Source organism: Caretta caretta, chromosome 25 (genome assembly GCF_965140235.1).
Source record: "Caretta caretta isolate rCarCar2 chromosome 25, rCarCar1.hap1, whole genome shotgun sequence".
NCBI lineage: Eukaryota > Metazoa > Chordata > Testudines > Cheloniidae > Caretta > Caretta caretta.
The window spans coordinates 19084505-19112498 of NC_134230.1; the positions used below are offsets into that span (position 1 = coordinate 19084505).

The 27994-nt window shown below is 59.8% G+C and overlaps 3 protein-coding genes across 8 annotated transcripts in view; all 3 read right to left on the reverse strand.

Annotated features, from left to right (window-relative positions):
• Nucleotides 1-55: 55 nt before the first annotated feature.
• MPV17L2 (MPV17 mitochondrial inner membrane protein like 2) lies at nucleotides 56-3956 on the reverse strand. Of its 2 annotated transcripts, XM_048830544.2 has the most exons (6): nucleotides 3906-3956; nucleotides 2760-2994; nucleotides 1821-1991; nucleotides 996-1072; nucleotides 784-912; nucleotides 56-647 (listed from the first exon to the last, which is right to left on the reverse strand). In XM_048830544.2, exons 2-6 carry the CDS (start codon nucleotides 2944-2946, stop codon nucleotides 567-569), a joined length of 645 nt encoding a protein of 214 aa, XP_048686501.1. In that variant the 5' UTR covers nucleotides 2947-2994; nucleotides 3906-3956; the 3' UTR covers nucleotides 56-566. The 2 variants fall into 2 exon arrangements, with proteins under 2 accessions (XP_048686501.1, XP_074979438.1); XM_075123337.1 differs by lacking the exon at nucleotides 3906-3956 and having other exon boundaries at nucleotides 2760-3246.
• A 2181-nt stretch (nucleotides 3957-6137) lies between these two features.
• IFI30 (IFI30 lysosomal thiol reductase) lies at nucleotides 6138-20742 on the reverse strand. The gene is made up of 7 exons (XM_048830543.2): nucleotides 20568-20742; nucleotides 11655-11837; nucleotides 11339-11413; nucleotides 10421-10516; nucleotides 9667-9819; nucleotides 7733-7801; nucleotides 6138-7335 (listed from the first exon to the last, which is right to left on the reverse strand). The coding sequence occupies exons 1-7, from the start codon at nucleotides 20688-20690 to the stop codon at nucleotides 7282-7284; spliced, it is 753 nt and encodes a 250-aa protein (XP_048686500.1). The 5' UTR covers nucleotides 20691-20742; the 3' UTR covers nucleotides 6138-7281.
• Nucleotides 20743-22830: 2088 nt separating this feature from the next.
• PIK3R2 (phosphoinositide-3-kinase regulatory subunit 2) overlaps nucleotides 22831-27994 on the reverse strand; it is a 40488-nt gene continuing 35324 nt past the window's right edge. For all 5 annotated transcript variants that reach the window (XM_075123232.1, XM_048830534.2, XM_075123231.1 and 2 more), the window contains one exon: nucleotides 22831-27660. In XM_075123232.1, coding sequence (XP_074979333.1) covers nucleotides 27468-27660 — 193 coding nt within the window. In that variant the 3' untranslated portion in view covers nucleotides 22831-27467. The remainder of the gene's footprint in view (nucleotides 27661-27994) is intronic.

Consider the following 27994-nt stretch of genomic DNA (forward strand, 5'->3'; position numbering starts at 1 on the left):
CGGGTGAGCTTTAAATTCCCACTGTGGGACACAGTTACTGTTTCAAAAGACAAGCTACATAATTAAGGTCTCATTTAATTATTTTTTTAAGTGACATTTTGGTACATCACGGTTTCTAGCAAAATACAGTTTTCAGACACAGGGAGAATAAATTAAGTTGGTTCCAAGTCATGGGATTATTTTAAGGATCTTGGCTCACTTAGGGATGCCTGGCACCTTGGTTTCAGGTGCAAAACAGTAATGTGCAGCACCTGCCCCACTTCCGCAGAAGTCAGTGGAGGAATAAGAAACTTAGTCATATTAGGCAGCCTGTTGACACATGATTCTTCGTTTTAAAAAGTCACTGGGTTTGCGGCTAGCGAGTTAAATGCTAACTCAGAGAGAGAGCCCCTCATGTTTCTCTTCCACACCCATCAGGATAGGTCAGCCACATGACAACGGTAGTGATTTGTCTCCAGGAAGCATTTTGTTCACTTGATCAAGCTATTTTTTCTGGTCTGCATGGGAGCCAGCTCCCTCCCCCAGGAACAGATGGAAACAGAGCAGCCATCCTTGCAAACAGCTTGTCAGCCCACAGTTTTCACCCCAGTGCGGTGGGGCTGAGTACTGCTCTTCAGCTCAGCCTCAGCACCGAGTGGCTGCTTGTGCTACAGACGCAAGAGAAGAAATTGACTGAACCATGATTCATTAAATGTTTGTTGGAGCAGCAAAGGCTCCAGCACAAGGGGTTAGTGGCTGGGGAGCTGACAGCAGCCTGCAATGGCCTGTCTGGGTAATACTGACCCTGTGTTTGAGATAGGAAAGGTATGTGTCCCAGCCCAAGGTCAACACGTTCACATATATCACCCGATACTTGGGAGGAAGGAACAGGAAGTTAATCACCTGAGCTGCTGGCCAGATGCACCAGTCTGCCTGGAAAAGAGAATCAAGTATTAAGAAAGGGGAGAAAAGGCTGAGGGGGCAGGGAAGCTATCAGGGATTCGGAGCAGCCTTACCTTGTAAAATTCCCAGAACTTCTCTCTGAGCTCGTCCCAGCTTTCCTCCAGCCTCTGCCCCTCCAGTAACCCCATCCCTGTGCAAGGCACAATTGGTTGCCGGTGAGTGAGCGAGCAGCCCTGGCCCCCTGCTTTACTAGTGCACCTTTGTTCCTGTCCCCTAGTGGTCATCCCGAAAGTTGTAGCAACCGATGAAGTGAGCTGTAGCTCACGAAAGCTCACGCTCAAATAAATTGGTTAGTCTCTAAGGTGCCACAAGTACTCCTTTTCTTTTTGCAAATACAGACTAACACGGCTGTTACTCTGAAACCTGTCATTGAGCCAGGGAGTGTGATCTTTAGTCTCAGCAGGCCAGGGACTTTGCTGGCTCAGGTTTCCCCAGCTATATGGGGAGCTTAGTAAGGCAGGGAGAAAAGGCAGTGGCCATGCTTTCATCTAGTATGGCAGCCACTAACCCATACCTGCCGTGAGCTCTCTGTGTTTATCAGGACAGAATGTGCCTCCCAAGGGCTCTGTTCTCCCTCTCAGCTCCATGGGGCAGTACAACCCCCCCATGCCCCAGCTAACGGGAAAACAGGACTGGCTGGAGGAGAGTGAGCTCTCTGAGTCATTGCAAATGCAGCTGCTTAATGCACATGTTGGAATAGAGCCTGGGCACTACACCCACTCCCCAGCCAAGGCAGGGAAACACTTCAGGGGGAAGGAGCAGGCCTGCTTGGTGCAGAAGGGTTTCAATGCTCCCCGACTGATGAGTGTTGGAGAGGGCACATGTTTGAATAGTCTATTAGTAACATTTACATGAGAAAGTGATATTAAAAGTTTTACCCAGAAAATACCAGATTCCAAAGGCCGGAGATGCTACTATCTGGTCAATGAAGACTTTCTTCAGGACAATTTTAATTCCTTTTAATCCACTTGCAGGAAATGCTCTGTCTAACCAGAGATACCAGTAATGCACTAACGGGCCCATGCTGCAGCCAATAGCAAACATCCGAACTGCAACAAAATGCCACCTTATTAATAAATACAAATGCCCAGCACAATGCCATCATGCATTATTGACACAGCTCTGTAAGAATATCTGTCCCTTTACAAAAGGCGCATGTACCCTGCCTCACACAAGGACACAGAGACGCATGGAGATGATGGCAGATTTCAGTCTAGAATATTCTGAATGTTGCTTTGACTCCCTGCAAAAATGGCCTTAAAAGCAGAATGGTTAAAACAGCAGCAGTTCCCCAAGGGTCGGATGTTGTTGGGAAGTTTGGCCCCAGCAGATGACAGACAGCTGCCACGGTTCACGCACAGAAGGAAGACTGACCTAATAAGCACTAGGCAGAGAGTAGGTATGATCCCCAGATCTACCACTACTAAGCGATGCTGGGGAACTCACCTCATCCTCTCTGGGCCTCAGTGCCCATCTGTCTGGCTGTGACCTCTTCAGGGCAGACATTCTCACTTGCTATGTGTATGCGGCTTTACCCAGCAGAGTGGAGCCCCTTCGCTACCACAATACACATAATAAATAACAGAGTAGACCCCACATGCTGTTTCCAGCCCCCTACTCCCACCCAATGCTGCTGGCAATACAGGCCAAACAGCAGGAGAACTCTCAGGCTGGGCAGAGCCAGGCATGAAAATGCCCCTCATTCCATTTAAATGGGTCAGAGGCAGCTGGTAGGTCCTTTCCGGAGGCAGAGGGAGACACTAGAGCCCTGTGAGTGGTATGTGCCCACCCCTCCTGTGGCACAACAGCGGACACACCTGTGCGGCCCAGCTCCCGCTTCCGCTCCGGGTCCTTCCTCATTTGCCACGTCTGCTGGACGGTGTCGCCAGTCGCCAGGAGAGCCCCGCAGCTCAGAGTGTTTGTAACCAGGAGCAACCGGCCTCTGAAAAAAGGCTTCCAATACCCCGAGAAGCCAACGAACATCTGTCTGCCACGGGCCAGCATCCTTCGCTCAGCAACAAACCCTCAGCAACCAGGTTGCACCAGCTGTGCCTGCGCCAAAGAGAAACAAAACGTCGGGGTGCTTGGCACTGCGCCAAACCGCTGCCATTGCCCTGGGCAGCCTGGCCTGCTCGTCCCCAGCTCTGTGCCCCACACGCCCACCACGAGTCCCTGCGCCCAGCTCCACACGAACCCCGGGGCGGGGGGCTCCCCTGACCTGCCGGGCCCCACCCCTCGCCCGCTCTGCACCCCAGAGCGCCAGCCTGCAGGGCCACACAGGCCTTGGGACGCCCCCTTCAGCCCGAAGTGCGCGTCTCCCCCTCCTCGCCACAGGCCCTCCCCCCACAAGTGTCCTGTACCCCTCTCCCCACAGCCCCGTGGCCCCCTCCTGCCACAAGTGTCCCGTGCCCCTCCCCCATAGCCCCTCCCCCACAAGTGTCCCGTGCCCCTCCCCTCACAGCCTCCCCCACAAGTGTCCCGTGCCCCCCCCCCAACAGCCCCATGGCCCCTCCCAAGTGTCCTGTGCCCCTCTCCCCACAGCCCCGTGCCCCCCCCACACGTGTCCCGTGCCCCTCCCCCCACAAGTGTCCCGTGCCCCTCCCCCATAGCCCCTCCCCCACAAGTGTCCCGTGCCCCCCCCCCAACAGCCCCATGGCCCCTCCCAAGTGTCCCGTGCCCCTCCCCCCACAAGTGTCCTGTACCCCCCGCCCTCCCCCCGGTGTGTGAAACGTCTCCATTTCCACCAGGTGCGGAGTGCAGCCTGGGCGGGGAGTCGCGGGGCAAAAGGCAGCACCGCGGGGGGGGGGGCGCCCCGGGGGGGGGCGCCCCGGGAGGGGGGGGGCGGCTCGCTCAAAGCCGGATCCGGGCGGCTCCCGCGGCCCCGCCCCGCCTCAGGGCCCTGGACGCCCCCGCCCCCGCCCCCCTGACCCCGGAGGGTCCCGTCTCCTGGCTCCGCTCCGCACCTCGCTCCTGCCGGCTCCCGCCGCGCCCCGCGCCCCGTCACGTGACGGCGCTGCGCCTTCCGCTTCCGGGGGCCGGCGGCCGGTAACCCTAACCGCCCCCCCGCCCCGCCGCTTCCCGCCATTTCCCGCCGCGGGCACCGGGGGCCGGAGCAGCCGCACGTCGCCGGGCAGCGCCGAGCACGGGGACGGTACCGGGCCTGGCGGCGCAACTGGGCTCTCGGCCGCCCCCCGTCCCGGCTCCTGCACCCCCCCCCCCGCTCCCCCAGGGGCTCTGTGACCCCCCCGTCCCGGCTCCTGCCCCCCCAGGGGCTCTGTGACCCCCCCTCCCGGCTCCTGCACCCCCCCCCCGCTCCCCGAGGGGCTCTGTGACCCCCCCCGTCCCGGCTCCTGCCCCCCCAGGGGCTCTGTGACCCCCCCTCCCGGCTCCTGCACCCCCCCCCGCTCCCCCAGGGGCTCTGTGACCCCCCCGTCCCGGCTCCTGCCCCCCCAGGGGCTCTGTGACCCCCCCTCCCGGCTCCTGCACCCCCCCCCGCTCCCCGAGGGGCTCTGTGACCCCCCCGTCCCGGCTCCTGCCCCCCCCAGGGGCTCCGTGACCCCCCCTCCCGGCTCCTGCACCCCCCCCGCTCCCCGAGGGGCTCTGTGACCCCCCCCGCTCCTGCCCCCCCCAGGGGCTCTGTGACCCCCCCTCCCGGCTCCTGCACCCCCCCCGCTCCTGCCCCCCCCAGGGGCTCTGTGACCCCCCCTCCCGGCTCCTGCACCCCCCCGCTCCCCCAGGGGCTCTGTGACCCCCCCGTCCCGGCTCCTGCCCCCCCAGGGGCTCTGTGACCCCCCGTCCCGGCTCCTGCACCCCCCCGCTCCCCGAGGGGCTCTGTGACCCCCCCTCCTGGCTCCTGCCCCCCCCGCTCCCCCAGGGGCTCTGTGACCTCCCCTCCCGGCTCCTGCACCCCCCCTGCTCTCCCAGGGGCTCTGTGACCCCCCCGTCCCAGCTCCTGACCCCCCCAGCTTCCCCAGGGGCTCTGTGACCCCCCCACTCCCAGCTCCTGCCCCCCCTCGCTCCCCCAGGGGCTCTGTGACCCCTCCTGCCTCCGCCCCCCTCCCCGCCCACTCTCCCACCACCGCGCTCAGACAGGGGTGCTAGGGGCCCCCAGCCCAGCAGGGCGCGGAGCCCGGGCAGCTGCCGTTGAGCGTTCTGGTGCCCGTGGGCTCACGGCCTGCCCATGCGGCTGGTTGGGTGCACACCAGGCCATCTGCGAGGGAGTCAGCTTCGCCCCGCCAAGGGCGGTCACAGGACATCACCGCACTGCAGAAGAGATTGCGCTTCTTCCCGCCCAAGCAGCCCATCCCGTGGGCCCTCTGCCCACACCCAGCCAGGCAAGGCACCTGACCATGCGGTTCAGCGGGTGCTTTGGAGTCACCAAGAAGTGCTCAGCTTTTCCTTCTAGGCTGTGCCATTTGAGTTCCCCTCTTGTAACCGTTTCCTGGGTTGCCAAGTGCCTTCTCCTCCCGGCCACCCCCTCTGGAACACTTCTCACTTCCCCTCCTGTGGCCATGGAAGCAAGGAGCCAAAGGGGTACATGTGGGTCCCGCTCAGGAGGTGAAGGACATCCCCTCTGTCCTGGTGATCCTCCCAGCTAAGCTGGGCAGTGCGAGGGCCTCAGCCTGTCAGCAGCTTAACTGCAGTTTGCAAGACCTTGCAAAGAGCCCTGTAGAAGGCCATGGGCCCCTGCTGCCAGGACTGGGCTCAGCAGCTACCACATCAGGGGTTAGGCAAATGCAAGGCTACTGCAGTAAAACCACAGGGAACTCGTGACAACACTTAAATACACTGAGCGTTTCCTGAGCTCAGTCCAGTGGAAGTTCCCCAAGGCACAGAGAAGGCATCTGGCCCCCAGAGCTAGGTCTCTGCCCCTCCCCCCCATTTGGTCCAGGCTTCCTACAGCACGGTTTGGCTATGGCACAGAGAAAAGCATCTCCCCAGGGGAGATGCTTCCAAGAGCCCCTCTTTAGCTGAAAGCTAATGCCCATGTTTGTGATAACCGTGAGCAAGGTGCCATCCCTACCCCGTGGGTGAAGTGAGAGCAGCTGCACCCGAGGGACTGTTACATTTCCCCAGTGTAGACATGGCACCAACATCCTCACACCAGCCTTGCCCCTCACCCCTCCTCCCACCCCCCAGCCCTGGGCTCAGGGCTAGACGCAGGAGAGACCCAAAATGAGAGAGAACTAGGCCAGGAAGTTACTCAGTAGATTCATTTGCAGGAAGGGCATTCCTACCCTGAGTCCCAAAAATCTGCATTTGTGACATCAACACAATTAGAGCAAGTAGAAGGGAGTGTACATCAGGCTTGGGAGGGCAAAGCACTGGTCTGTTTGTGTGGAAGGAGGATGGGGCTTAGCGACACAGAACCATTTCCTGGAGGGGCCAGTGGGTGGAGGACATGGAGATGTCAGCGTTTGGAGAGGCCGGTGGAGCTAGTTCACATAAGGCATCAGTACGGGCAAAGGGTCAGGTGTCAGGCACCAAATCAGCAAAGCAAATGTAGCGTGTCCCCCAAGATTTGCTGTGCTTAAGGCTTGTCCCCCTCTGGTCACAGCACTCGGCAAGCTGCGCAGCATAAAGCAAGATCTTCAGCCAGTCTTGCTGGTGCCCAAGGCCGGGGCAAAGCAGGGCAGGTGTGGGGCCCCATTCCTGGTTTGGACTGTCTGCTGTGAGAGGCGCAGGTTCCAGCCCAGGGATGGGGCACCTCCTCGGAGAGTGAGCCGGAATGTTCCCTCCCTTATTTCATCTCGACAGAGATCTGGAGAGGGAAGAGCCGAGGGGGTCAGGGAGTTCCCTGATGTGGATAGTTGCTCCTGCGCTTTCAATGCGGTGTATTCGACACACTTACACTGGCCGAGATGTCTGGAAGCCCTTCCAGGCCCATGCTGCCCAGCTGCTCAGCCAGGCTGCCTACTGGAGTCAGGGTGACCAGATGCCTCTCTCCAGCAGAACTTGCTCTTTTAATCGACTCTCCAGCTGGTGCTGCTCCCTGACCTCTGCAGGGCTCCTGCTGCTGCTCTTTCTGATTACAAGGCTGGGCTCTCCCTAGCACAGCTCCTGGTGCTAGACACCCTGCGTGAAGAGATGCTTCGAATTCCCATGTCCAAATTCAAACCATCTTGTGCCTTTTCTCCCATCAACCCCCCCCCTCACAACTGAACTGCCCCCACCTGCAGCAGAGTTTACTGGGCATGAGCCCAGAGCTGACATCATACCAGGCAAAAATACATCCCCTGCTGCCTCTGGCTGTCTGGTCACCCCAATTGCAAGGCCAGGAGCTGGGGTGCAGGGAGCTGCCCTAGGCTGGGGGTTAATTCAGGCAGAGAGACTGGGTCTTCAGAGGAACTGGGATTCAGCCCCCCCATCTTTGCAGGCATCTGGCTTTTCACCCTGCAAAGACACAGATCAGTCAGGGACCCTCACGACATTCCAGACACCGGGAGGGGCGTAGAGAGGAAATGGCTGCAGTCGCATTGCTGGAGCACTAAACCTCGGCCCCTGCCCTTGCCTTGCTCCCCTCCCAGCCGGCCCTGGCCTTTAGCCCCAGCGGGCACCCTGCCAGGGAGGCAGGCAGGCTCGAGCTGCTTGTTCTTCGGGCAGGCAGGACAACAGCTATTCCAGTAGAGGGGCGTCCCCGAATCTGGCTAGTGGGCATCCTTTGGGCATGAGCTGGCCAAGGTGCTACTGCAGCTCATTGCCCAGAGCCTGGGGAGCAGGGCGCTGTGACCGTGGTGCGCTGGGAACAGCTGCCCACACAGGGTTTCATGCATTGCCAGGGTCCACTCACCGTGTACATCTCACAAACCATCTTGAACAGAGCACTCTGCGCTCGCTCCTGGAGAGCGTCTGTGTGTTTCTGAGCAGGAGAGAGAGAGGACAAATCGGTGTCAGCAGCTGGACAAGCCCATTCCCAGGCTCAGCCTCTGGCTGGAGAAGGCAGGCAGGTGCTCAGTAATTCCTCCAGGAATCTAGACATGCCTTTTGCTAGGGCTGCTGCCTGGAACACGAGCGACAGCTCTGCAGCGCTTTGCTCCGGACGCACAGGACGAGATGGAGCGAGATCGGATGGTGCTACCTGACTGCGTCAGTCGCTACCTGCATGGTGCCCTCAGCATTCACCGGGGTCCCTGTTTGAGCAGCTGCAGAATGGGTGTGTTTCTTGTCAGCACAAAACCAGGGCTTGTGTCTGAGCACAGCGCAGCCTCTTGTGGGCTATGGCTCGGGTACAGAACATGCAGCCCGCCAGGGAAAGTCAGTGTGAAATCCCCTTGCGGCCCAAGGCCCAAATCATTGCGCCCATGGGGGACATCGGTCACACCTGGGCCAAGTGGGTACAATGTGTCACCTGAGCAAAACAGCAGCATCAGGCCCCCACGTGGCCCAGGTGTAAGTGACGCGACGTGGCGTCAGGCAGGGGAGTGCCACGCCTCAAGCAGGACGGGCTCAAGGGGACACAGCAGAACTGCATGCAGGGAGCTCACACCGCACCTGGCTGGAGCCAGTCCCTTGGATTCAGTTTCCTGAGCAGATTCACCCCAAAGCAAGTGGATGTTCACAGAATCATAGAATATCAGGGTTGGAAGGGACCTCAGGAGGTCATCTAGTCCAACCCCCTGCTCAAAGCAGGACCAATCCCCAATTAAATCATCCCAGCCAGGGCTTTGTCAAGCCTGACCTTAAAAATATCTAAGGAAGGAGATTCCAACACCTCCCTAGGTAACGCATTCCAGTGTTTCACCACCCTCCTAGTGAAAAAGATTTTCCTAATATCCAGCCTAAACCTTCCCCACTGCAACTTGAGACCATTACTCCTCGTTCTGTCATCTGCTACCACTGAGAACAGTCTAGATCCATCCTCTTTGGAATCCCCTTTCAGGTAGTTGAAAGCAGCTATCAAATCCCCCCTCATTCTTCTCTTCTGCAGACTAAACAATCCAAGTTCCCTCAGCCTCTCCTCATAAGTCATGTGTTCCAGTCCTCTAATCATTTTTGTTGTCCTCCGCTGGACTCTTTCCAATTTATCCACATCCTTCTTGTAGTGTGGGGCCCAAAACTGGACACAGTACTCCAGATCGAATAGAGGGGAACGATCACATCCCTTGATCTGTTGGCAATGCCCCTACGTTTCCTGCCCCTTTGTCTTCACTGCAGGGCAACCAAGGGCAGCCAGATGAGGCTCATGCAGCGGCAGGGCCTTGCTGCTGAGATAAAGCATTTCCTCAAAAACTCTGCAACAACTTTCACCCTTCGCTTCACCACAAAGACAGGCTCTGTGGGTGCTTCTGAGAGCAGTTCATTCTTCCCAAATCCCACAATGCATTGCACTCAAGTCACCTACCAGAGCTAGATACCAGGTGCATGGGCTCCATAGCATTAACAGGCATGTGCTTTGGGACGGCCCCCCGTATTTCACATACTAGGTGGCTGGTGCTCCCATGCTGTAACACCTAGCTCTGTGTGGGACTGCAAGAGACTGACCCTCTGGCTACGAGACCCACCGACTGCCCTGCCTCAGTGTTCTCAAGGGCAATAGGCCTGGGTTTTGGAGCTGAAGGTCCCAGGTTCTAGCCCGTGCTTCCCATGCACGTCTATTATCTGCAGCACATGGACTCTGCACTGAACTTCTGGCTCTGGTTGCTGCCCACTGATTCATTGTGTGGCAATGCCCATGGGCCCTGCCAGCATTTCAGCAGGAAGGCCACAAGGCACCATGTCTCCTACCCCATTGACGAGGATCCATGGCACGTAGTTATGGGGTGGGTTGAGGGCATCTGTCAGTTGAGCATTGTGGTGCATCAGCTTGTTCCCCAGATCTCCTGTCACGCAGGCCATGATCTCAGCCAGCTGGGTAGTTGGGGCATAGACCTGCAGGCACTGCGAGGAGAGGAGTAGTCAGAACCAGTGCAGAGAGCTGGTTACCCAACTCCCCACCACATAGGAAGGCTGAGGCCAGGGGCTCTTATCTGTTCTGAACTCATTAACCCACAGTGCAGGCTGGAAGCACAACGGGCCATGGGACTCAGCCAGTCCCAGGGGCAACCCCCGTGACTGCCTGCATAATGCTAGAGTCTCCAGAGCATGTCCCAGTTCACCTGCCACCTGGGCCTCACTCCTGCAGAGCACCTCTGGAGTGAGGGCAGGTGCCTGGTGGCAGCACGGAGGGGAAAGCGTCCTCGCAGTTCACATGGGATGGCTGAGGCGTGGCAAGAAATGGACATGGCCTTGGCCTTGTCACTAAGCTGCCAATGGCCAAGGCCGGATGTCCCACCAGGCACAGATTGGCAGGAAATGCCAGCCCTTCTGGGCGTTGGGTCAAGACACTTGATTGGACCTGGGCAGGGGAACAAGAGGCAAGTGGAAGGGGGGTTACTGTGGGGTGGGTGCAGAGACCAGCTGGCTGAGGCAGCTCCCCCCAGGACTTGATTGAACCAATGGAGTTTTATAGCTCTGGGCCCGCCCAGCACTGCCAACATACAGCTGCAAGATTCTCGACCACAGAGCCCGCCGATTCCATGCAGAAGATCACAGGGAAAGACCGATCAAAGTCCTTCAGCTGGTACATCAGGCAGGTCTGGAAGAGCAGGGCAAGCCACAGTGTTAGTGCCCTGAGCCCAGCGGGAACATACCCAGGAGCAGAAGCCGTGCCTGAAGAGCCCAGAGAGGCTGTGCCGCGGGGGTTCCCCAGCTGGCAGAGCCTAACATGACCAGCTTCTCCTCCTAGGGAGAGAGGAATGGCTGCAGGGGGAGCCCCACACTTCACTGTCAACTGGGAGAGTCCTATGGAGTCCTTTCCCCAAGGTGGGATGATGCTGAGAGGCCTATAATGAGGCAGCTGAGGGGCAACCCCCCCGAATCCGCTATCTGTGGAAGGCCCCGGGGAAGGTGTTGCTGCTCTCTGATATTCACCCCGAGATGTCCTGGCTCACCCCCATAGATCACACCTGGGTGCCTGGCTCCCGATGCCAGCACAGCTGCCTGAGTGGTTCCTGGACTCTGCCCTGTGGGGCCAGGGGCCTCCTTGCTCCTTCCCTTGTGCCAGCAAGGATGTGAAACTCAGCAGCTCGAGTGTCACATGGTGACTGTGCTGAGGCCACACGTGGGACAGGGCCTAATTCCACCCCAGGCTAGTCCCATAGCAGAGCCCTTGCGGCTCTCACCCTGGGCCCCACTTCCGGGCCAGGGACGAGGGAGCCCTGCCCCCTCCTCCCCCACTCCAAGCACAGCTAGTGAGTCCAAGTCGCCCCTGGCTCAGTGACACAGGGGTGGGGCGGAGTGTGGGGGGTCCCATCACCTAACCAGGAGCCACTGTTTCCTTCCATCCCGCTGTCCTGCACATTCCACCGACAGCACCCCCCCCCCCCAATCCTAATGCCATGCCTGGGGCCAGCCCCACCTCAATCATGTTCCCCTTGCACTCTGGTTCGCCATGCTGGCATTCGAACTGCCACTTCCCGCTGACGTTCTTCTCCTGCAAAGGAAACCGAGTCAGAGCCTAAGATAACACTACCCCTCCCCCACATGCCGCCCCGGCATTCACTCTTCCCCCTCGCCCCACAGCGTGTGCCCCACACGCCCTGCCAGGATCAGGGCAGTGGGGGGAGGGAAGACCAGGCTACGGGGACAGAACAGTCATGCAGTCCCTACCCTTGGCTCAAACTGGGTGCAGGGCCCTTTTCCCCCCCCCAGCAGCCAGAGACTCTGCCGCTTACCTGGGCATTTCCGTACGGCACCAGTGTGATGTTCATGATGTCACTGAGCATCACCCAGGTGGGGAAGAGCTGGGTGACCAGGAAGCCGCGGCAGGCCGGGCACAGGCTCTCGTAATACAGGCTCAGCGACACAGGGTCGGCTGCCTGGGGGCGGCGGTAGAAGTTGGTGCATTGCTTCTCCACCTGCGGGCAGTGAAAGATACGGGGAGCGGGGATGAGCAGCAGGGTTGGGACCGGCAGAACCAGGACTGGCACAGACCCCATTGCCCCAAAGAGCGAGCTGGGACCCGGCCATCCTGAGTTCTGGTTCCGGCTCGGTCACAGGCAAACCGGGCGTGCACAAGGGAGTCATGAGCCTCCTGGGGTATGCGGAGGAGAAACCTGACCCTGCTGGGAGCCACCAGGGTGCTGCAGCAGCTGCCGTGCTCAACCCGTTTATGCAAGGGCCAGCGAGGGGCCTGGGGACAAAGTCCCTTCCCCAGAGGCGCTTGACGGACAGGATGGGGGTGCCACCCGGAGTCGTGTTTAAACAGCAACCAAGTGAGCTGGTGCCGACAGGTGCACGGAGGGTCCCTGTCCTAGGACTGTGCTCTGCCTCCAGCCCAGCTCGTTTGTATTTTAGAGGAAACAGAGCTGGGAGACCTGCCAGCCCTCCCCAAGAATCCAGGCCAGAAGGGAAGTGAAACAGGATGCCGTGGCTTTCAGTGGGGCTTTCTGGGGACCTGCAGCCGAGCCTGCCACACACCAAGCAGCTGCTGGGGCTTTCCAAGGGGATTTTCTCAATCCACTTGGTTCAAACGTCCACTTCAAATGCTTAGCGAAATGAGTCCACACCCCACGGAGGGATTGGGGTGTGGGGGAAACATCCAGGTCCAGAGCACTCAAGGGCTTTTTTCCTTCTGGTTCCGCGTGCACATCTGGGCCCCTAGACTCTCTCCTGCTTCAACGTCCCATCAGACCCAGTTCTGGCTTCTGTTCAATGGGCAGAATCCAACCCAGCAACTGGGGCATTAGCAGATGTGACGATGTGACTCAGCAGGGAGGGGGGAGTGTTGACCTGGGAATGTGCCCTGGGGATGGGAGACCTGAGAGCCTGTCACCTGAGCCAGGAGGGGGAGGGGGAGGTAACACCTCTGCCCAGGAATGTGAACAGAGGCTGCAGCAGGGAACCTGCGGGGTGAGTTGAGTTGGCAGTTTGGAGGCTGGGGGGAGGAACACAGGGAACCCCAGGGCTGGGGTCTAAGCTCCCTGCTCCCCCAGAAGGACGTGGTTGAGGGGTCCTGGTTGTACCCACAAGCTCTGTTGTGGACTGTGTTCCTGTTGTCCAATAAACCTTCTGTTTTACTGGCTGGCTGAGAGTCTCAGTGGATCCCAGGAAGAGGGGTGCAGGGCCTGGACTCCCCCACACTCCGTGACAACTGGTGGCAGCGGTGGGATCTACTGCACCCCGTGAACGGCGCTTCCTGCAGTAAGTGACTGGGGAACAGTAAAACGAAGGGGAATTGACGGGGACCAGGCGTGCTGAAGATTCAGAGACGGTTTCGGGGGGCGGTTAACCCCTGGGAATGTGTGACCAGAGAGAAAGACTTTTGCAGTAACAGGGTCCCCCGGGGGATTGCAGCGAGCAGTCCCAGGGGCGGAGGAGTCTGCAGCTCGACCCTGGCAAAGAGGTGGTGACCTCAAGAAGGACTGGCACACTAAGGGCTTTTCCTGGAAACCGTGGGAAGCTGCCCGGCCTGCGAGTGGCCAGCAGGGAGATGTACGCTAAACGCCTTAAGAGTGACCTGGTGGAGCTGTGCAGGCAGAGGGGGCTGCGCATCGGGAGGTCCACCAAGGAACAACTGATTGCCCAGTTGGAGGAGAGGGATCGCTTGGATGACCCGATCCCTATCCCGGAGGGGAGCCGCCCGGCAGACGCAGCGTGGGCCCTGGGGCCTGACCGGGCTGGGAGGGGTCAGACTGCTGCCGAGGACATCCCGAGACCCTTCCTACCTATGTCTGGGGGAGGGGTTGGGGGAAGCCCAGCGGATACCGAGGGCACCCTGACCCCAGCACCCAGCAGGGGATCCTCCCGGCGGAGCTCCCCATCCCTGGAGCGGAGGCGGCTGGAATGGGAGAGGGAGATGAAAATGAGGGAGCTGGAGGATCATGAAAAACAACGTCAACATGAGCAGGAGGAGAAGGAGAAACAACGTCAACATGAGCAGGAGGAGAAGGAAAAACAACGTCAACATGAGCGTCAGGAGAAGGAGAGACAAAGACAGCACGAACTGGAGCTGGCCAGGCTGAAGAGCAGTGGGGCCCCGGCTGTGGTGAGTGAGGGGGGACCCAAGACTGCAAGGAACTTTGATAAGTGCTTCCTGGCCCAGCGGAAGGAGGGGGAGGACATAGATAGCTTCCTGACGGCCTTTGAGAATGCCTGTGAGCTGCACAGGGTTGACCCTGCAGACAGGCTCCAGTTTCTCACCCCCTTACTGGACCCCAAAGCCGTGGAGGTGTACAGCCGGATGACAGGGCCGGAGGCAGGGGACTATGAACTGTTCAAACAGGCCCTGCTCCGTGAGTTTGGGCTGACCCCCGAGATGTACCGGAGAAGGTTCCGGAGTCAGCGTAAAACGCCTGAGGTCACCTACCTACAACTGGCCAACCGGATGCAGGGGTATGCCCGCAAGTGGACAGCGGGGGCCCGAGCTAAAGAGGACCTGCTTGACCTAATTGTACTGGAGCAGCTGTATGAACAGTGCCCTTCCAACCTGAGGCTGTGGTTGGTGGACAAAAAGCTCGAGAACCCCCAGCACGCAGGGCAGCTGGCCGACGAGTTTGTGAACAGTCGGTCAGGGGGTAGCCGGGAGGAGTCCCAAAAGAACAGGCCCCCCCCGATGCAGAGAGAGAGTCACCAGGGGGCCTCCCAGCGGGGAAATAGGGAGAACCCCCTCCCGAGGGGAACGCCTGGCGTCGGGCCCCTCCGACCCGCTCGAGGGGACCAACGTGACCTGAGCTGCTATCACTGTGGCCAGAGAGGCCACGTACGGTCCCAGTGCCCTGGGCTCAGGGACAAACTGAGCAGACCCAACCTACCCAGGGTTAACTGGGTAGGGACCCAGCTGGGCGAGGGGCAGACGACTCAGGAAAGGGGGGCTGCCAGTTTACCACCTGCCCCGGAGGGAAGAGTACCCCAGGCCAGCTCCACCAGAGGGCTGGAGGCTCTGGACTCAGGGCGCTCAGTTTACAGGGTGGGCGCGGGGCTGTCCCTCCGGAGAGAGTGCCTTGTTCCCCTGGAGGTGGATGGGAGGAAGGTCAATGGATACTGGGATACGGGTGCGGAGGTGACGCTGGCCCGGCCCGAGGTGGTGGCCCCAGATCGGGTGGTGCCCAACACCTACCTGACCCTGACAGGGGTGGGTGGGACCCCATTTAAGGTGCCCGTGGCAAGGGTACACCTGAAATGGGGGGCCAAGGAGGGCCACAAGGATGTGGGGGTACACCACCATTTGCCCACTGAAGTTTTGATGGGGGGAGACCTAGAGGACTGGCCAAGCAAGCCCCAGACCGCCCTGGTTGTGACCCGTAGCCAGAGCCGGCGAGGGCCACTGCTCCCTGACCTCGGGGAGGGTACCGCACCGGAGGCGCAGGACCCTACCCTGGTGGGAAGGGAGGGCCGAGGGGCACGGCTCAGAGAGGCTGAGGCCTCAGACCTGGCCACTGAGGGGGAACCGGTCCCCATCCCTTCCCCAGCTGCTGAGTTCCAGGCCGAGTTGAGGAAAGATCCCTCCTTGCGGAAGCTCAGGGACCTGGCCGACCTCAGGGTGGTACGGACCATGAGCAGAGGCTGCCAGGAGAGGTTCCTGTGGGAGAAGGGGTTCCTATACCGAGAATGGGCTCCCACAAGGGAAGTAGAGTCCTGTGGGATCAGGAGGCAGCTGGTGGTCCCCCAGAAGTATCGCCGCAAGCTCCTGTACCTGGCCCATGACATCCCCCTCGCAGGGCACCAGGGAATCCGGCGCACCCGGCAGAGGTTGCTACAGAACTTTTACTGGCCCGGGGTCTTTACCACGGTCCGGCAGTATTGCCGATCCTGTGACCCCTGTCAGAGGGTGGGGAAGGCCCGGGACAAGGGGAAAGCGGCTTTGAGACCTTTGCCCATCATAGAGGAGCCTTTCCAGAAGGTGGCCATGGACATCGTGGGGCCTCTCAGCAGGACGACCCGGTCGGGGAAGAAATACATTCTGGTGGTGGTAGATTTTGCCACCCGCTACCCCGAGGCAGTGCCCTTAGCTTCCATTGAAGCAGACACCGTGGCCGATGCGCTCCTGACCATTTTCAGCCGAGTGGGGTTCCCCAAGGAAGTCTTGACAGACCAAGGCTCCAACTTCATGTCGGCCCTGCTCCGGTGCTTGTGGGAGAAATGTGGGGTCCGGCACGACTGGGCCTCAGCTTATCACCCCCAGTCCAACGGGCTGGTGGAGAGGTTTAACGGGACGCTAAAGATGATGCTGAAAACCTTTATGAACCAGCACCCACAGGATTGGGACAAGTACTTACCTCACCTGCTGTTCGCGTACAGGGAGGTGCCACAGGAGTCTACCGGATTTTCGCCTTTCGAACTGTTATATGGAAGGAGGGTGAGGGGCCCCCTGGACCTGATGAGAGACGAGTGGGAGGGGAAGGCCACTCCCGATGGAGAGTCAGTGGTGGAGTATGTCCTGATCTTCCGAGAGAGACTTGCTGAACTCATGGGCCTGGCCAGGGAGAATCTGGCCAGAGCCCAGAAGAAGCAGAAGGTCTGGTATGACCGCACGGCAAGGGCCCGTGCCTACGCCACCGGGGATCCGGTGATGGTTCTCATCCCAGTGAGAAAGAACAAACTACAGGCCGCCTGGGAGGGCCCTTTCAAGGTCGTCAAGCAGCTCAATGAGGTAAACTATGTGGTGGAGCTGTCGAACCGGGCGCACCACCGCCGGGTGTACCATGTGAATATGATGAAGCCATATTATGCCAGGGGGAATGTGGTGTTGGCCGTGTGTGGACAGTGGGAAGAGCAGGGAGATGACCCTTTAGTAGATCTATTCCCTGGGACCAGAGCTGGTTCCCCCCTGGAAACAATCCCCCTCTCGGATCAGCTAACCCCTGCCCAGCAAGATGAGGTCAGGGAGGTGCTGCATCCGTACCGACAGCTGTTTTCCAACCAGCCTGGACGCACTAATCTGACTGTCCACCGGGTGCAGACAGGGTCGCACCCGCCGATAAGATGCTCCCCCTTCCGAGTCACAGGGAAAACTGCTCAGGACCTGGAAAGAGAGGTCCGGGACATGCTGGCTTTGGGGGTGATCCAGCCATCTGCCAGCCCTTGGGCCTCGCCGGTGGTGCTGGTCCCCAAAAAGGACGGGTCGGTCCGGTTCTGTGTGGACTATCGGAAGCTCAATGCCATCACAGTATCTGATGCCTACCCCATGCCCAGGCCTGATGAGCTCCTAGACAAGCTGGGAGGAGCTCGGTACCTTACCACCATGGACCTTACAAAGGGCTACTGGCAAGTGCCGCTGGATGCAGAGGCCCGGCTGAAATCGGCCTTTATCACCCCTCTGGGGCTCTATGAGTTCCTGACCCTGCCTTTCGGCCTCAAGGGAGCGCCGGCCACCTTCCAGCGCCTAGTGGACCAGCTCCTGAGGGGGATGGAGAGTTTTGCCGTGGCGTATATTGATGACATCTGTGTCTTTAGCCAGACCTGGGAGGACCACGTGTCCCAGGTTAGACAAGTGCTGGACCGACTCCAGGGGGCTGGGCTGACTGTAAAAGCGGAGAAGTGCAAGGTGGGGATGGCGGAAGTGTCTTACCTGGGCCATCGGGTGGGGAGCGGCCGCCTAAAGCCGGAACCAGCCAAGGTGGAGGTGATCAGAGACTGGCCCGCTCCCCACACCAAAAAGCAGGTCCAAGCCTTTATTGGGATGGCAGGATACTACCGAAGATTTGTGCCTCACTTTAGCGCCATAGCCACCCCCATCACTGAGCTATGCAAGAAGGGGAAGCCAGACAAGGTGGTCTGGACCGAGCAGTGCCAGGAGGCTTTCCGGGCGCTGAAGGAGGCTCTGGTCAGTGGCCCAGTTCTGGCAAACCCAGACTTTGACAAGCCCTTTGTGGTGTTCACCGACGCCTCCGACACGGGACTGGGGGCGGTGTTAATGCAGGAGGATGAAAAGGGGGAGAGACACCCCATCGTGTACCTGAGCAAGAAGTTGCTACCCCGGGAGCAACACTACGCGGCCATCGAGAAGGAGTGCCTGGCCATGGTGTGGGCCCTCAAGAAACTAGAGCCCTATCTCTTCGGGCGGCACTTCACCGTGTACACCGACCACTCGCCCTGACCTGGCTGCACCAGATGAAAGGAGCCAACGCCAAGCTCCTGAGATGGAGCCTGCTCCTGCAGGATTACGACATGGACGTGGTCCACGTGAAGGGAAGTGCCAACCTGATAGCGGATGCGCTGTCCCGGAGAGGGGGCCCCGAACTTCCCCAGGTCACTGGTCACAGTGACCCCGCTCAGTTCAGTTCGAAGGGGGGAGAGATGTGACGATGTGACTCAGCAGGGAGGGGGGAGTGTTGACCTGGGAATGTGCCCTGGGGATGGGAGACCTGAGAGCCTGTCACCTGAGCCAGGAGGGGGAGGGGGAGGTAACACCTCTGCCCCGGAATGTGGACGGAGGCTGCAGCAGGGAACCTGCGGGGTGAGTTGAGTTGGCAGTTTGGAGGCTGGGGGGAGGAACACAGGGAACCCCAGGGCTGGGGTCTAAGCTCCCTGCTCCCCCAGAAGGACGTGGTTGAGGGGTCCTGGTTGTACCCACAAGCTCTGTTGTGGACTGTGTTCCTGTTGTCCAATAAACCTTCTGTTTTACTGGCTGGCTGAGAGTCTCAGTGGATCCCAGGAAGAGGGGTGCAGGGCCTGGACTCCCCCACACTCCGTGACAGCAGACAAGCCTGTAAGCAACACACACAGCAGAGCCTGGCTCCCGTTGGCAGGCCGGGCCTGCGGGGCCCATGGGGCCAGAGCTCAGGGATCTGGCTCCCATCGCCAGGCTGGACCTATGGGGACAGAGCCTGGGGCTCTGGCTCACGTTGCTAGGCCAGGCCTGTGGGGCCCATGGGGACAGACCCCGGCCAGGGCTCTAGCTCCCATCACCAGGCTGCGCCTGTGGGGTCCATGGGGACTAGGTGACCAGATGTCCTGATTTTATAGGCACAGTCCCGATATTCAGAACTTTGTCATATATAGGTGCCTATAACCCCCCCACCACTGATTTTTTACACTTGCTGTCTGGTCACCCGAATGGGGACAGACCCCCGGGGCTCAGGCTCCCGTCGCCAGGCTGGGCCCGCGGGGACAGACCCCCGGGGCTCGGGCTCCTGTCGCCAGGCCGGGCCCGCGGGGTGGACTGAAGCTGAGAGTTTGGAGTAGCGTCTGGTCGGGGCTGCCCGTTTCTGAGCCCTGCACTCTGAAGCCCACGCAGTGGTTGTGCAGCTTCAGGCCCCGCTCCCGCTCCGCCGTGGGAGGGTTATTAATGGCTGCTGTGCTCAGAGCGGCAGAAAAAGCAGAAGTATTACCAATACCCCCACACAGCTGGATGGGGTGAGGGCAGAGCAGGCTGGGCCGTGGCAAGGGTGCGGGGACAGAGGTCAGGAGCTGCACGGCAGCGCAGCTCTCCTATGGGGATGGCAAATGGACCAGGGCCCCAGCTGGCTCCCTCTTGAGCCAGGGGCCAGCTTCCCCCTGCCCTGCAGGCTCTCTCCTGAGCCTGCCCACTTCAGGGAGGCCAGGGGCAGCTCTGAGCCACCAGGCGAGGCGCAGGGTCTGAATGGCGGGGCTCCCCCACCCTGAGGCTTCTGCCAGCGCTGAAGGCCTGGGCTCGGCTCAGGGGGTGACTAAGGAACAGGGAGGTGTGGGGAGTTGGCCAGAGCTAGGAGGCTGTTCAGCACCATGAAGAGCTCAGGATCCAGGCGCTGCAGCGTGCTGCCCCTTTAGGCCTGGGGCCACGGCCACAGGCAGTCACTGGCACTGGGCACTGCTACCCCTGGATCACAGGGTAAAGAGCAGGAACCAGACGCTTGCTGGGTCCCATGTATAACCCCTGGGGGGGGCGGGGGGGTGGGGTGAGGCACAGCGTTGTCTGCGCTGCTCCCAGTGAGGCACAGGAGATTACAATTAAGAGCTTGGATCCTGGTGCCTAGATATTGGGGTGATGGGCAAATTCTACGCTGGGCAGGCAGGAACTCAGGCTGGGGGAGCGGGGGGTTCTTTCTCCGCCTTGTGCTTATTTTTCCCAGCTCAGCCCCTATCCTGAAGCTCATGGGGATAGGGCTGCTGCTGCTGCAGTGGAGAGCTGAGGGGGGCTAGCCCCTAGAGGCAAACCTCTCTCCCTTCCCCACAGCGCCCAAGGAACGCCTCCTCTTATGGACAGATCCACAGCCAGGAGCCCAGGGGCTTGTGGCCTGCGAGTCTGCTCGGGGCAGGCTGGGTGCCTGCTGAGTGGGTTGCAAGGCCCCAGCCCCAGGGGGAAGGAGTCAGCACTGTCTGCCTTTTACCCAGCCTTGCCCCTGCGAAAGCGAGGGGAAGGGATGGGAAGGGGTTTGCCGTGTCTCACAGGGGGCCCGTAGGCAACACTGGTGTTGGAGTATCAGTGAGTACATGTACTCCCCCCGAGTCACCAGGGGTCTGAGCCGGTTTCTCTGCGGTCAGGGTCATTGAGGGGGAAGCTCAGCTCAGCCTTGTTGTGAAAGGACCAGGCAGGTTCTCCTCTTTCCCAAGACCAGAGAGGAAGCAGCTGCTGCCAAACCCACAGGACAGAGCAGGGCGAGATGCCAGCTCCCCAGCTCCTGCTTGGAGCTCCCCGAGGACAGGCTGCCCTGAGTCGTCCCCCTTACCTGGCAGGCCATGGCAATCTTCCAGGAGCTGCACAAGAGCCTGGGCGGGTAGTTACAGACTGGCAGGGAGTCCCCACCACTCACAGCCCAGAGGGCCAGGGCAGCCAGCAGCCAGCGGCTCATGGTGCGATCAGCCTGGAGGGGAGCCAGAGTGAGTAGAGCTGGGGAAGGAGCTGGGACTTTCAACGCTCTCTGGTCCCGCCTTCAGCTGCCTGCCCGCCCACCCGCCCGCCTCGGCCTGTTCTTCCTCCTCCTGTGCCTGCCCCACCTTCCAGCTCAGCCCCTGCTGACACCCGGAACAGCAATCACATCTGGGCACCAGAGAGGGGGCAGGGGACAGTGGGACCGAACAAGCCATGCACTGACCACCTCCTGCACACACCTTTCACTGTATGGGGGTAACACCCCCAAACCCCGGGGAGGGGTCAGGGTGCTAGGTGCTGTACACCCTCCCAAAGGAGCTCACAGTCTACATGCAGGACGAGGGGGAACAGGTGAGGCAGCGGTGGGATGGAGGTGAAGGCAGCAGGCTGGCAGGACAGGACAGTGGCGCTGCGGAGACCGAGAGAGAGGGTCTCCCTCTGTCTCGGGGCAGCATTGCTCGGAGTTGCCTGGCCCCCATTGTGCCTGTTGAAATCAGCAGCAGTCCCCCTGGAACGCACGGAGACCAGGAGGCTCCCAGGGCTGGGCTGGGGCCTGCTCCCTTCCCAGCAGTTCAATGGGGGATTTATTTGCACAGGAGGGTGAATCGGCCTGTAACCCACCCCCTGGGGAAAGGGCCCCTTGCTGCCCCCAGAGGCAAGGCGGCTTCCCAGGTGCCGTGGGGCAGGCAGGCTCAGAGGCAGAAGCCGAGAGCTGGTTGGTCCCCACCCCAGCTCAGGGAATTAGTGCCCCAGAGGCTCTCAGCCCCCCCTGCTTCACATTGGGGGCAGGCTGGCAGGAGAGGGGTCTGCACAGCCATAGGCTCAACCCCTCCCAATTAGATGAGGGACAAGGGGCTACACACGTACAGCGCCCTCCCCACCGGCTGCCTGCTCCACCACGTCTGCGCACACACCATTCCTTGGGCCCCAGCAGACACTGAGTGAGCGCCACGCATGGCCTCCTGGCTGCTGGCAGGTCACACCACAGCCCTGCTGCTCCGACTGGCACGCCAGGGCAATGGCCTTGGGCATTACCTGGGGGAGGCCCTTTCGAACTGGTGAGAAGTCGAGAGGCTCAGGATGTTGCCTGGGCAGAACAGCTTGCATTGGCAACCTGGCCACAGGCTCCCTGTGCGACTTGTCCAGCCCCCAGGCGGGCGGGTGGCCAGCAGTTGCTGAGGGAAGAGTGGAAAGCACCATGCAAGCCCTGGGTGCAGGTCTATGCTGGGGTGAACATAGGACGCCCTGTGGCGTTCCCACGGCTGGTTCCATAGATAAAATGCTACAAGCTACTGTCCCCAATGGCCATGGGGAGACTTCTACACATGACCCCCACGCTGAGCCAACAGCCCCTATCCCCCTGCATTACCCTGAACAGTGCCCGAGGACACCAAGTCCCAGAAGTGCTGGCTACTTCCCATGGCACAAAAATCTGCTGGCCACACTGATGTGAGAGATTTGAGGAACTTCCCTTTTCTAGGGAAAAACAACATATGGCCACTTCCTGCCCTGTCAGGGGTCAGCTTGTCACAAGCTTGTCTCCCCAGGGTCCACATCTCCCCCTGCTCAGTAGGGAGAGCCTGGGACACCAGCAGCCCCCAGTTAGGGATCCAGGGCCTAATGCGCATGAGATTCAGTGACTTTCTCTTGGACGCGATGGGAAATTCACCCCATCACAAGCTGGCTGGGCAAGAGAGCTTTCCACTGCCATGGGGGCCCAGAGTCACGTCTTACTGGGGTCACATGCTCCCTCCATGGGTCCCCCATGCACTGCAGCCTCCTGTGGGCAGACCTGGAGCAGCGCAGTTGGACCCTGGTGGGAGGGTCTTTGTCTGGCAATCGACACCTTCTAAACAACTGGACAGGCCTCTCCCTGCCAGAGGCACCTGGAGCCCTGCAGAGGCGGTGGGTGCTGCCTGCCAGAGTGTGAGCGGTGGAGAACTCCCACACGGGGCCCAGTTTTACCTGCTGTTCTCTGCAGCACAGGTAACCAGCCGGCTCCTGCTCCAGAGCTCCCCAGCGAGATAATTTAACCCTCTGGGGAAAAGGCAGAAGTCAGACAAAAAACACTCCTGAACTTACAAGAACATTTTAAAAGAATTAACCCCTCCCCTCATCCAGCAGCTTCATTCTTTCAGTTTATTTCTTCCTTTGTTTAAAGTACCGTACAAAAATGATCTGACAGTAACAAATCCTGGGCTTAGGTTAGTAAACGTACACAGAAAGAGCACAGAGAATGTCTTCTGCTAACAGACAGAAGACATGGCGATTAGAGTATTTATTATTGCATATCTCATAAGAGCTAAAACCTCAGGAGTGCTCACCAGCCAAGTTCCTCTCGGACTGAGTGCAAATCCCAGCATGTCAGCCCGCCCCCCAGCAGGCAGGGACCCATGCAAGGAATCAGGCTCTTGTCTGCTCACAACCCAAACAGGCTCTTTCCTCCAATGAAATTAGGCTGCAGGCTTAAAACAAACCACCTCTGACTAATGCAGCCCAGAGCTTCCTGCAGAACAAGCAGAATTTCAGCATCCTGCACAAAGCCACATGGTCCTGAGGCCAAGAGGGGGGTTCTAGACCAGGGCCTCCTTTGCTGTCCTCCCAACCAGGCGGTGACCCCGTGCATTTGGCATGTGTGCTCCTGCCCCGAGCTTCCGCGTGCTGCACAAACTACGATGGATGGAGCTGGGAAGCAGGAGTGGCTCAGGCCCCCCAAAGCAGCTTCCCCCCTCCCCTTGTGACACTGCCCACTCCCCACCCCCACATCTCCTCTGCCCTGATGCCAGGGGGAAGATTTGCACTTTCCCCCCTACCCAGTGACGCTGGCAGCGCAGTCACCAGGCCCATAGTGGATGGAGGAGTGGAGAGAAACAAGAAGGGAACTAGCAAAGGGCCTGGCCAGGAACTGGGCACTTGGTCTCAAATCAAAGCCCCATTTCAAGGATATTTGGTCAATTTCTTCCACCCCCACATGGCAGCCAAGACAAAAGGGGAAGGCTGGCTGGGTGCTATTTCATGTTGGGCAGCCTGGAGTTGTGCAAAGCAGAACGAGCCGACTCTCTGGCTTGCGGCTTTACATTTGCCAGGTGGGACGAGGACACGCAGAAGATGAGCCTAGAATCACAAGAGGTTCTGGTTCACATCCTGACCGAGGGTGCAGATGAGATCACAGACAGCAGAGCACAACCAAGGCGATCCAAAGATAGTGTTCTCACGGATTAATCCAGAAGACGTAAACAGCAACAGCTAAAGCAAAGACCAAATCACAACTGGCTTATTCCAAAGGAGTCATGTCATAAAAAAAAGAAAAAGAAAGAAAGAAAGATTCATTCAAGGGCCTTGTTCTTCCACTGGAGGAGGAGAAAAAGCCAAGTTTCCAAGAGCCAAGTCAGGCATCATCAGAGAAAGTCAGCCGGGGGGGGGGGGGGGGGGAGGAGGGGGAGACTTTCCTCTTCATTGCGTACTGGATTGAGGAGAGCAGAGCCTTCCTTCTGCAACAGGCACAGGATGCAGCCACTGACCACATTTCCATCCTCAGCAGTGTTCTAGCCACTCTGAAAGGGCCGTGCTAGCAGATGCACAGAGGCAAAGCAACCACTGGTCAGAGCATTCACATGGAGCTGGCTCAGCTCCCAGGGAGCAAAGGGGGAATTTCAAATTCCCTTGAGGAGAAGCAGGCTTGGGTCAGGCAGCAACAGACCAGGCCAAGTGGGCAGAGGGCAAGTTTCTCCCAAGGAGCTAGAACCGTCCATGCAGGGAGAGGCGGGTGAGCCCACCAGCGAGAGGAGGGTGAGGCTAGAAGCAGAGGGGAGAGGTTTTCCTAATCTCAGCAGGATCCCAACACCCAATGCTGGCGGAGTTACCAAGGTGCTTCCAAACACAGGACGGCTGAGGAGCCGGAACACAGCATCCCCAGCCAGCTCCCTAGCTGTGCAATGGATGTAGTGTATGTAACACCTGCCAGCCCGTGTGCCCCAGGGACAGAGCAGCACCTCTACCCCCCGCCCAGGTGCTGTACCCTACCCCAACAATCCCGCTGTCTGGCAGCACAGACAGGCGCCGTGAGCCAAGTCGCCACACTGAGGTGTGGGGAAGGCCAGCGAGGAAGTAAGTGGCTAAGTATTAATACTAATATGTACAATAGAGGGGTCAGTTTTTATGGCTTAATTTCTCAAGGAGCAAGTCAGCTTTTGGGAGAGCAGGTAGGGTTGCCCCAGCTTCTCAGGGGGTCTCGTGTGCTTTGCTGTCTCCTGGCGCAGGGACATGGACTCCAACCAGCCAAAAGCTGGGGGTGATCTTCCTGACCAATCGAGTCACCATCTCCTAGGCCTCTCCCGAGGGAGCTTTACCTCCCTGAGCCTCCCACCTACTGACAGTTGCCACACTGGGCTAAACTCACTGGCTCTGCCCTTCATTGCCCAGAGATCCCCAAATCCAGTCCTCAGTGTCCCCCTGTGCCAAGGGGGTCGAAGGAGCAGCAGCCATTGTGGCTGCTGACCTCAGCCTGAAGCTAACTCCCTTCTTGCCCCACACATGTGGCTCACTTTGGCCAGCACGTGGCTGGACCCAACCGCGAGTCCTCCAGCCACTTCGCTCCACTGGCGCGGAGTCCAGGGAGCTCAGACAGCCGAGCTCCACCCAGTGAGGAGACGCCAGCACTCGCTCGCTGAGCCCCGAGTCCGTTCCCACCAGCGCCGCAGAGCACGTGGACAGGGGGGAGAAGAGAGACCCATGCTCACTCCGCCACGCGTAGGGCCACATCAGCTCCTGCAATTCCCAGTGCCACGAGAGCCCAGGGCAGGCCGCACTGGGCTCCACCCACACCATTTCCAGAGGAGCTAGAGAGGAAACCAGGCCCCAGCAGCAGGACATGAACAGCAGAGCTGATGGTGCAGGGGTGGGAAGGGTGCGGGGAGTAGCGTGGTCGTGGCAACGAAGCGCATCCAAAACTCTTCCGCGCCCCAGCGCGCCCACACACGGTATGTGCACGACGGGACGCACTCCCCGCCCCAGCAGATCTCACACATGCTCCCTACCCTGCCAGCTGAGGTCTCCCCCGCCCACCTCGCACCTAACCATGCCGCGACTGACACAGACCAAGCGTCTGCCTCCAGCTGGGACGGAACATAAGGCCTTTGGAGACAGACCAAGGGGCGAGGAGCACCTCCCTAGAGCTGGGCAGGCACAGAGCCAAGGGGAGAGTGCCATGGGATCCCGAGCATCACCCCTCAACCCTCCTGGCACTGCCAGCCATGCTGGGGCAGAGGGGCAGGCACTGCAAGGGGCTGGTGCCTACTGAGGCCCGACATGGAGGGAGAGGTACCACATCCCACCCAGGAAGCTTCCCAAACCATTTTGCTCTGTCGAAGAGAACCCCCCGTCTCACCCAGTAGGTAACACTGGCCCCTGCCCCACAGCAGTCAGACCTATGCCCTGCACTGCTGCCTGGCTCAGGCATCATTAGGAAACACACAGCAATTCTCCTGCTCCCTCGTACTAAAACGGACACGATTGGAAATACTACAGAAATCCCCAGCTCCTTCCCCAGGGCTAAGCTCCATGCCCGCTCCCTACAGTACTCAGGATTAGAAGTGCTTCGGAAACAGTTGGCTTTGCATACATAGTTCTACCTCATGCATACACATTGCTCCCTGCTGAAGCCCCGGGCCGGAGGGGCATGGCCGAGTCCCCACCTTTCCCTTGCAGGGGGGCCTCTCTTTGCATAGGGATCGCAGCATCAGACATTCCAGGCACCTCTGACTTCACGTTCTCCCAGGGCCGGGGATGTGCTCGGTCTGTCGCTGCCCAGGGCTTGCATATCATAACAAGGGTTCTGCATACGAATGAGCACTAGCAAGCAGCTGATTCTAAAATAACCGTATTCACATGGCTACAGTTCGCTGTGATCAGGGACACTGAGGAGACTTCCCAGAAGCAATGGAGAAGCACAGCTGTGCATCCCCCAGGGGCAGCCAAGGGAAGCACTGGTACCAACATGGATTTCACAGCTTAGCTGGCACAACCAAGGCGAAACGGGGGGTTAGTAACGAACTAATCTAATGGGGCCTCCCCAGCAAGCCACACACAGAGGTTACATGGAATGTGCCGCCAACACCTGGCTTCTCCGCCAAGGAGCCAGCGTGCTGTGCCCTCGCCAAGCCCTTCAATGATCAAGTGCCCCCTTTTCCAGCTCTCCCTGGGTGAGGCTGGTGCCCCGCAGAACAAAGGCCAGCGCTCACTCCAGCCCACAATATTACTGAAGTGGAGGGAAAGGCGAGAACGCTTTTAGCAACGACCACTCGTGGGTCAGGAAAGAGCGCTCCCTGCCCCGTCCCCGCAGGGCTGGTCCCACCAGCGCTCTGGGACAGGGGCAGCACCAGAGTTAGACACGAGACGGGGCCGCTGGGCTGGCGACCCCACGGTGCACCCCGGACCTAGGAACCAAGCTGTACAGCGACACACAGTGGGGGAGTGGGAACTGCGAAGGGAGAGACAAAGCCCCACACAGCAATTAGCCTGCGACTGGACTCCTCCTCAGCAAGGCTGAAGTCACGAGCGGCTTCTCCATCCCAAGCCGACGGCCCAGCGTTGCCTCCCCGTCGGCCAGCGTCCAGCTGGGTTTCTACTGCTGAGCGAGCGGGACACCAGGAGCAGGTCACAACATCCCACAGGCTCTGGAGGGGCAGGAGACTCATCTAGACAAGGGCCAGAGCCTGGGGAGGAGCCAGAGACAGCCATTGTGCTCTGCATCAGTGGCTCATCTGGCAGGTGGCTGGGAGAGGACCGGGTAAGCCAGTGTGACATTCAGGGAGTCATTGTGCTGCACCAGGGACATGTGTTTGTAATGCAGAACCAGGTCCTTCAGGGATGCGTACAGGTTGTAGGGCTCGGCAAAGCCGTAGCCGGTCACCGTCTTGTAGATCACACAGTGCTTGGTGTCTCCATCCACCCTGCCGGGGAAGCAGAAACACACGAGTCACCGGGGCTGCCGTCAGGAGCCGGGGACCCCTCCCACAAGCCATGCAAGACGAGAGAGGCCCGCCACTCCCCGCCTCCCAGGGGCGGCCCGCGGGGGACGAGAGAGGCCCGCCACTCCCCGCCTCCCAGGGGCGGCCCGCGGGGGACGAGAGAGGCCCGCCACTCCCCGCCTCCCAGGGGCGGCCCGCGGGGGACGAGACACCCCCACGTCCCTGCAGGAATCGACCAGCCTATCTGCGAACTTAGCAGAGAAGCTTCAGCCCTGCGTGTCGGGAGCCGAGCCTGCTCCAGGCATCACGCCTGCGC

Coding starts and splice junctions, on each gene's coding strand:
- MPV17L2 (XM_048830544.2), bottom strand. CDS start 2,946: ATGCTGGCCCGTGGCAGACAGATGTTCGTTGGCTTCTCGGGGTATTGG. Junction 1,992..2,759: donor GCGGGAGCTGGGCCGCACAG/GTGTGTCCGCTG, acceptor ATTTTGTTGCAG/TTCGGATGTTTGCTATTGGC. Junction 1,073..1,820: donor TGGAATCTGGTATTTTCTGG/GTAAAACTTTTA, acceptor TGCCTTGCACAG/GGATGGGGTTACTGGAGGGG.
- IFI30 (XM_048830543.2), bottom strand. CDS start 20,690: ATGAGCCGCTGGCTGCTGGCTGCCCTGGCCCTCTGGGCTGTGAGTGGT. Junction 7,802..9,666: donor CATGGATCCTCGTCAATGGG/GTAGGAGACATG, acceptor TCTCCTGCTCAG/AAACACACAGACGCTCTCCA. Junction 7,336..7,732: donor TGGTTTGTGAGATGTACACG/GTGAGTGGACCC, acceptor GTGTCTTTGCAG/GGTGAAAAGCCAGATGCCTG.